Source organism: Anser anser (genome assembly GCF_964211835.1).
Source record: "Anser anser genome assembly, chromosome: Z".
Taxonomy (NCBI): domain Eukaryota; kingdom Metazoa; phylum Chordata; class Aves; order Anseriformes; family Anatidae; genus Anser; species Anser anser.
This window is the reverse complement of record NC_139723.1, coordinates 79,091,693-79,099,584: the sequence shown is the minus strand read 5'-3', so window position 1 is coordinate 79,099,584 and position 7,892 is coordinate 79,091,693. Positions and strand designations below refer to the sequence as shown.

At 53.2% G+C, this 7,892-nt stretch overlaps 1 protein-coding gene across 3 annotated transcripts; it reads left to right on the top strand.

The window, feature by feature from the left end:
- The first annotated feature begins 239 nt into the window (after window positions 1-239).
- Window positions 240-6,368, top strand: LOC310889790 (myogenesis-regulating glycosidase-like). 3 transcript variants are annotated; one of them, XM_083817829.1, is made up of 2 exons: window positions 240-444; window positions 3,969-6,368. In XM_083817829.1, exon 2 carries the CDS (start codon window positions 4,101-4,103, stop codon window positions 6,189-6,191), a length of 2,091 nt encoding a protein of 696 aa, XP_083673955.1. In that variant the 5' UTR covers window positions 240-444; window positions 3,969-4,100; the 3' UTR covers window positions 6,192-6,368. The 3 variants fall into 3 exon arrangements, with proteins under 3 accessions (XP_083673955.1, XP_083673956.1, XP_083673954.1); XM_083817830.1 differs by lacking the exon at window positions 240-444 and adding an exon at window positions 2,246-2,469; XM_083817828.1 differs by lacking the exon at window positions 240-444 and adding an exon at window positions 2,848-3,631.
- Window positions 6,369-7,892: the final 1,524 nt, after the last annotated feature.

Below are 7,892 nucleotides of genomic sequence, written 5' to 3'. Positions count from 1 at the left end.
TTTTTTCCTCTATTTACAGAGCTCTCGGCTCATTTCCCACCTCCTCGGGCACCTTCAGAGATCCCCAGAGCCCCAGACAAGCCCTGGGGGATGAGCAGCGGTGTGGGGACCGCTCACCCCGCAGCCCCGGGGCCAGCCTGGTGGAGCTGCTCCCTGCAGCATCCCCGGCCTCCAGCCCGGGCTGTCTCGGCAGATGGAGCTGCTTCCCAAGGATGCAGCCGGACGCCGTGCTCAGACCCTGCCTCGGCTGATACAAGCAGCTCGGAGCAGTGCGTGGTCCTTGTGTGAGGGCTGGGATGGGGAAGGAGCTGTTTTTTGCATTTTCTTTTCTTCCAGATGGAGAAGGAGGAGTTTTTTTTTTTTGTGTGTGTGTGTGTAAATAAGCGGGACTTTCCACTTCAGCTAGGACTGAAGGCCTGTGCAGTAAACGCTGCTTCGTTCCAGGTAATGGGAGGGCTGGGATCCTCTGAAGAAGGAAAAACCCCAGGAAATATTCCTGCTCCAGACCTGAGCTGCTCTCGCATGGCTCTGGCAGCCCCTGAGCTTGCACGGGAAAACCAGATTTGCGGCAGTGCTTTGTAAAGGCACAAGCCAGCAGAGATCTCACCGAGATGAGCTATAAACCCTCTGGGCACCAGGAGCAGTGGGGAGCGGGGCAGGGACATCAGTGTCCTTGTCCCCATGCCCAGACCTCAGAGAGCCCTTGGACACGTCTGGGTCCCTGGGTGATTCCCCCCCTGCATTAAGCCCTGTTGGCTTTGTAGCTAATCTGTGACAGGCAGTGCGACAACCTCGTCCCTCCTTTGCTCCTCCTTGTCTGCAGCGACAGCAGGAACCTTTTTCCTTACGGTATGGAGGCACACAGGGAGTGGGGACAGGCCCGCGGCCGCGGTGAGCTGTGAATCTCGCGCAGAGGCAGCTGTGTGCCAGGCGGCCACGGGAAATGGGAGCTGAGGGGAGCTGCTTTCAGCTTTGGGTGTGTTTGCTGTGAAAAAGTCCCACCTCCAACGGTTGGCAAGGGGCTGGTAAATGATTAATCTCTTCTTGCAGAGCCTGACAGAGCAATGGTTTGTTTATGGCCATGACTTATAGCTACCTATGATGCTTTCGGCCAGAACTTGTCGTATACCCACCTGTGAGAGCCTGATAGCAACCCCTAAGTGTCTTATAACCTGCTATAAAAGGAGTCTTCATGGAAAGACCGCTCCCTTTATTTAAAGACAGGATTGCTTTCCTGTGGGTTGTTCCGCAGGTGATGCTCTGCCACTGCACTCTGTACCAGGGACAGGCAAACACGGTTGAAAGCTCCTGCCCCACACTGTGAGCCCAAAAAGCCTGAGAGTTTAGGTATCACACATCTGGGAAGTGGACTGAGGCCTGTCAAACTCGTTCCACATATGCAAAGCACTCAGCTGAGGTGCTGGGGGCAGATGTGACCTGGGGGAGGCTCTCAGGGTAGGTGCACCAAGGGGTTTGGGCACATAGCTCCCCTTCTCTCCGTCTGACATGAGATTCATCCCCTGCAACCCTTCCTTAGCTCCCGTTTAACTCTAAGAGGGTCTAAAGTCCTGGCTCGTTTTCTGCATGCAAAGGTGGCAGGTATGTCAATATTTAATCTGTGCATGTTAAGGGCTGCTCAGATCCTCGGAGTGAGGAATCCAGGCTCCTTTTGGAGCAAAGTCTGCTAACTGATGGGGCAGGACCAGCACCAGATCAGCACCCGATAAACCAGCCCAAATAAAACACAACCATGCCCCGTGTCTGCCTCTCCCACACAGGATTTGGCCCCTCGGGGGATAAGCAGGTACCAGAGCAGCACAGCATCCTCCTTTGGGGAGGAAACCCCAAAAGGCTGCAGGACACAGGGGTCCCGGTTCCCCCATGTGCCATCTTTCTGTAGCTGAGCTTCTGTCCCTCTGTCTAATGGAGGGGTTCAAAGAGATTGCCTGGGAGAAAAACCGTGTGTGTGTGTGCACAGAATTTGGGAAAACTTCAGAATGTCCTTTATTCTTGCAGGGATTGTGGAGCCCTGACTTCCCTGCATTTTTTTTAATGTGTTGTTTTATAATATTAAAAAAAAAAAGAAAGAAAAATGCAGAAGTCCTGAAAAAATATAAAAAATATTTCCCTCTCCCTTTCTTTTTCTTTTTCTTTTTCTTTTTTTTATTTTCTTTTTATTTTCTTTTTTTTTTCTTTTTTTTTTTTTATTTTCTCACTCTGGAAAATGGTGGGGCTCATCTTAAAGAAAAGCCCTGTTTCCAGGCTGACCAGGAGGGCAAAAGGAGGAAGGAAGAAGAAGGAGGAAAACTCGAGGGCGGCAACTCAGGAGCCGACCAAGCACATAAAAACATCTTCAAAGCGAAGAGCTTGTTTTTCAAAAACACCAGGGTTTCGCTGGAAACGACCCGAGCTGGAGCCGCCAAGCAGGGCCGGGAGCCGGGCCAGCTGCGGGGAAGCTGCCAGCTCTGAGTGCGTGCGTAACCCAACCTGCGCCTGAACCGTCCCTGGCCCACACTGGGACCAGGGCACCATCTCCTTGGGGCGCCAGTGACCTTTTTTCTCCCTACCCTCTACTTCCTAAGCCCCTTCCCCAACACCAGTGGGTTCCTGCGAGTTGGGCTCCGCAGAAGTGATGTTTGTCCAGGATGCTTTTATCCATTCTGGCTCTTTTTCAGGGGCAAAGTCTTGCTCTCCCTGACAGCTCACTCAAAAAATAGCACGGCGGCTAATTTTGCTGGCTGGGAGGCTGCTGCGATCAATACCAAATGCGGTGACTTCTGGTATTTTTAATGGCTCCCCGGGCAGCTTATCATCTTTGTATACTTAGATACTGATGTCATGGCAGCGTGGGTAAATACACCAGGCATGTATTGCTGGGCATGGCTGGGCTAAGCAAGATGTATTTTTTTTGTCTTTCCCTCCAGACAGGCTGCTTCTACAAATTTTGGGTCTTGGGAATGCATCAGACCACACAGATCCCCAGGCAGGGGTCAGCCCCATTGCCTCATGCTGCCTGCTTCATCTTCTGCCGTTTTTATTGGCACTGGATGCTCTTTCAGGTGCTGGGAGCTGCACTGCACTGGCTGACTTTCCTGCTCATGATGCAGCTGGGATGTGTACGGCAGTGCTGCGCATTTCCCAGCAAAACAAGATTTTCTGCTTTAACATGCTCCTGGTCTTGCAAGAATTCCAGTTTAACAGCCTAACTCCAAACTCTATGCCTAAATATCTTCCACCCCTGTCGCAGCATAGCCTCTGGCCTGATGTGGGGCAGATGTGCACCCTGGGAGTTACAGGACTTGAGTTAGGACATGAAAATGGAGAATTGGATGGAGAGAAATATCCTTCTTTTCCCCAGCCAGGGCAGGACAGCTTGGAGATATCCATGGGAAAGGAGGGCTCTGGCAAGCACCCTGACACAGTGCAGTGCAGGCCGCTGCCAGCCTCAAAGCCCATGTGTCCCCACGTCCCCGTGTCCCTCCTGCAGCTCAGGAAAGGAGCAAAGTGCAGGGAGATAAAACTTCTGCTCGCCAGGCTGCATCCCCAGGGGTGGCAGGGAGCTGCAGCAGAGGCTGGACACTTTGGCACAGCATTTCCCTACCTGCATTCAGTGCAGAGAAGCCATGGACAGGTAGGGAGATCTGTCAGGGCAAACAACTGATATAAAAACAACAAAATCCTGACCAAATTGCCTGAGTCCCCAGGTACCAGCCCCTCTCTCTGGCCCCGTTCTGCTCTGTGTTCCAGAGGGACGCAGCGCGGCTGCAGCCAAAGGACGGTCACAGGAATCCTGGCATTGCCCTGCTCCAAAAAAGCTCAGCTCAGCTTCCAGAGATCAGGCTGCAGCAGCACAGAGCAAAGCAATCCAGAGCTGCAGAGACAGATCCAGGAGGATCCAGGGCGGTTCAGAAGATTTAATTGCTATTTTCACTGTTTATAACCCTCTGTTTCATAAAATGACACTGCAGGTGTGAGTGACCAGGCTTTGGAAAGAAGACCGTGACCACTTTCACACAGTATCTGGGCTTTTCTGTCAACAAGTTGAAGAAAAAAAAAAAGCAGCAAAGTTTCTAACCAGACGGTGACATTACCAAGGAGTCATGGAAAGTCAGATTACTCACAGGGCAGATAAACATGGAAACGCGCAAAAGGGAGACGTCAAAGAAACCCATTTGCCCAAAAGCTTCGTGAAGCAGAAGCCCTCCAAGGAGCTGAGGCCCATGCTGGGGGCCGTCACGCTGGGCCTCGTCCTCTTCATCGCCGCGGTGGTGGCCTGGTGCTACTACACGGTGTCCCTGCGCAAGGCGGAGCAGCTCAAGACGGAGCTGATGGACCTGCAGGCGGACGGCTTCGTCATCAGGAACCAGCACGGGGAGGTGGTCTTCCGCCTGGCCTTCCACTCGGGGAGCCTGGACCTGGAGTCGTGCTCCAAGGAGGGCGAGATCCTGAGCTGCACGCGGTCGGACCGCGGGCCGCTCAACTTCTTCATCCAGACGGTGAAGCCCAAGGACACGGTGATGTGCTACCGCGTGCGCTGGGAGGAGCTGGCGGCCGGCCCGGCGGTGGAGCACACCATGTTCTGGGAGGACGCCCACTGGTACGGGGGCTCGGAGATGAGCACGCAGCACTGGCCCATCCGCCTGGCCGGCTACCAGGAGCCCGTGCCCTACGTGACCAGCGACGTCTACTCCTTCCGCGACAGCTTTGGTGGCATCCTGGAGCGCTACTGGCTCTCCTCCAAAGCGGCGGCCATCAAGATCAACGACTCGGTGCCCTTCCACCTGGGCTTCAACGCCACCGAGCGCACCCTCTTCTTCCAGGCCCGCTACAAGGACTCGCCCTACAAGCCCCCGCCGGGCCAGCAGCCCTTCCCCGAGCTGAGCTACCGCGTGTGCGTGGGCTCCGACGTCACCTCCATCCACAAGTACATGGTGCGCAGGTACTTCAACAAGCCCTCCAAGATCCCCGCCGAGAACGCCTTCCGCTACCCCATCTGGTCCACCTGGGCACTCTACAAAAAAGATATTGACCAGGATAAAGTCTTGGATTTTGCAAGAAACATAAAGAAGTACAATTTTAATTGCAGCCACATTGAAATTGATGACATGTACACACAGGCTTACGGGGACTTTGACTTTGACCCTGTCAAGTTCCCCAATGTAACGGAGATGTTTGCAAAACTGAGGGAAGATGGCTTTAAGGTCACCCTGTGGATTCACCCATTCATACACACAGATTCCTCCAACTTTGGTGTGGGGATTGAGCGTCAGCTGTTCATCAAGGAGCCGTCGGGGCGGCTGCCGGCCATGGTGGAGTGGTGGAACGGCATCGGGGCCATCCTGGACTTCACCAACCCGGCAGCCCGGGACTGGTTCCAGAGCCACCTGCGCCAGCTCCGCCACAAGTACGGCATCTCCTCCTTCAAGTTTGACGCGGGTGAGACCAGCTACCTGCCCAAGCAGTTCAGCACCTTCCGGCCGCTCTCAGACCCCAGCATCTGGTCGCGGCGTTACACGGAGATGGCCATCCCCTTCTACGAGCTGGCCGAGGTGCGGGTGGGCTACCAGTCGCAGAACATCTCCTGCTTCTTCCGCATCATTGACCGCGACTCCGTGTGGGGCTATGAGCTCGGCCTCAAGTCCCTCATCCCCACGGTGCTCACCATCAGCATGCTGGGGTACCCCTTTGTGCTGCCAGATATGATCGGAGGAAACTTCCTCCCCAACAAGACAGATGGTGCAGTTGAGATCCCGGACCGGGAGCTGTACGTGCGGTGGCTGGAGCTGTCGGCCTTCATGCCCTCCATGCAGTTCTCCATCCCGCCCTGGCTCTACGACAAGCAGGTGGTGGAGATCGCACAGAAGTTCACGGAGCTCCACGAGTCGCTGGTGGCCCCGCTGCTGCTGGAGCTGGCCAGGGAGGTCACCGACACAGGCGACCCCATCATCCGGCCCATCTGGTGGATCTCACCCCGCGACGAGGCCACCCACAGGATCGACTCGCAGTTCCTCATCGGCGACACCCTCATGGTGGCACCCGTCCTGGAGATGGGCAAGCAGGAGCGCGACGTCTACCTGCCGGCGGGCAAGTGGCGCAGCTACAAGGGGGAGTTGTTTGAGAAGACGCCCGTGCTGCTCACCGACTATCCCGTTGACTTGGATGAAGTCGCCTATTTCCTCTGGGTTTCGTAACAGGCTCCTCCATCAGATTTGCCATGGTCTCAGCAAGTTATGAACCCATGACTTTATTGACCTGGGAATTTTTATAGCTTTTGAAGTAGAAATACATTAGCATGAAGTCAAAGAAAATACTGTGACCTCTATTTTGTGTGGCAATTGCTGTAGAATAACTTATTAAAATGTATTGGATGAATGTCTTGGCTCTTTTAATATGACTAATACAATGTATAGAAACAGATTCTCCACTCCTAATCTCTTCCCATCAAGAAATACCATGCACACTTCTGTTTTATATAAAATAATAATAATTACATGGACTCCATTGTTACCCAGTTGTACTGCAGCCGATCTCCTGAGATTTTTATATCTTTCGTTTGCTTCGTGAAGGAAGCAGTTGGAGCAGAGTACTTTCTCAAACTAAAAATAAATCAGAAAACAATCTGTAACTAATCTAAAGAGAGCAGCACCAAATTTTCAGCCTGTACATCGGATGGGTGCTGATGCAGTATAGCAAGGAGTGTTTGCATTTCCCATCGACTGAGTTATCCAAGCAAGCAAAGAGATGCTTTATCACTTAGTAACGCTGCGGTAAACATTCCTCCCCTTTTAATGGAAGAAAGTATTGAGAAACATCTCCCTGGTGTGGAGCCAGCCAAGCCTGTAAGAATCTAGTGGCATCTCACTGACAGTCAAGACTAAAACCTCGCAGCAAGTCATGCATGGGTGAGGACCACTAATGGGATCCATTCATGGTTTGGGTCCATATTTAGGAGCAAGAGTACATTCGTCCACCTCAGAGATCCCAGGGAAGACTCTCAATTGTCTTCCTGAGAGAGCTTGGATAAATAAAAAACCAGCCCAAGTGCCCCCTGCCTCAGTTTCCCCCTGGAAAATGTCCTCCCATGCCACAGCTGTGCTGATGTCCATCAGCTGGCACACTTCTGCCTATGGACATGACTTCTCCTGGGTGAAGGCATCTCAACAGCACCTGTGGGTTTGGGAAAAGTGGGCTAGCTCTGAAATGTTCTCCACTCTCGGTCCAATATTTCCTGTTTCTAAACTAAGATAAGTTTAAAGGTGATGTGACTGTGGAGTTTAGGAGAGTCCTGAGTTCTCTGGGCTGTGACGCCTCTTCCCAAAGCAAGAGACTGATTCCTTCTCTTCCCCCAGCAGGCTGCTGGTGGCACCTGGGAGGTAAAGCTATGCATGGCCCAAACCAGGAGAAAACCCCTTTCTTTAGGGGTTTACCCCAGAGCTGGTCCATATCATGAGTATATGGGGGCTTGAGAACATCACGGTCACTCCAGATCTGGTTTGGTGCTCGGTCTACGCAGTCCCACCAGTGTGTCCATTAAGCTATAGGGACCCTGTGTGGTCACAACTGCACAAGAGAGGACGAGCCAGGATGGTCTCTAGATGCCCCTGAAAGCAAGGTGAGAAAGTAGCCTCAGCCCCAGTGATGCTGGCGGTGTGGTGATGGGGAAGAACAGCCCACCAAACCTCCCTCAATCCAGGGGTGTGAAGGGGAGCCACTGCTCAGTGTCATGGTGATGTTCGGGGTCCTTGGTTTCCTCCCATGGGCTCTGGGGACCAAAGTGTCCCAGTGGGCCCCAGCAAAGCTCCTTGGCTGTTGCTTCAGCAGGAAAAAAAGCTTTCTAAAAAGCTAAGGCTGACTGTGGTGCTCACCCAAACCCTGCTGGTTGTAGTGGGGAA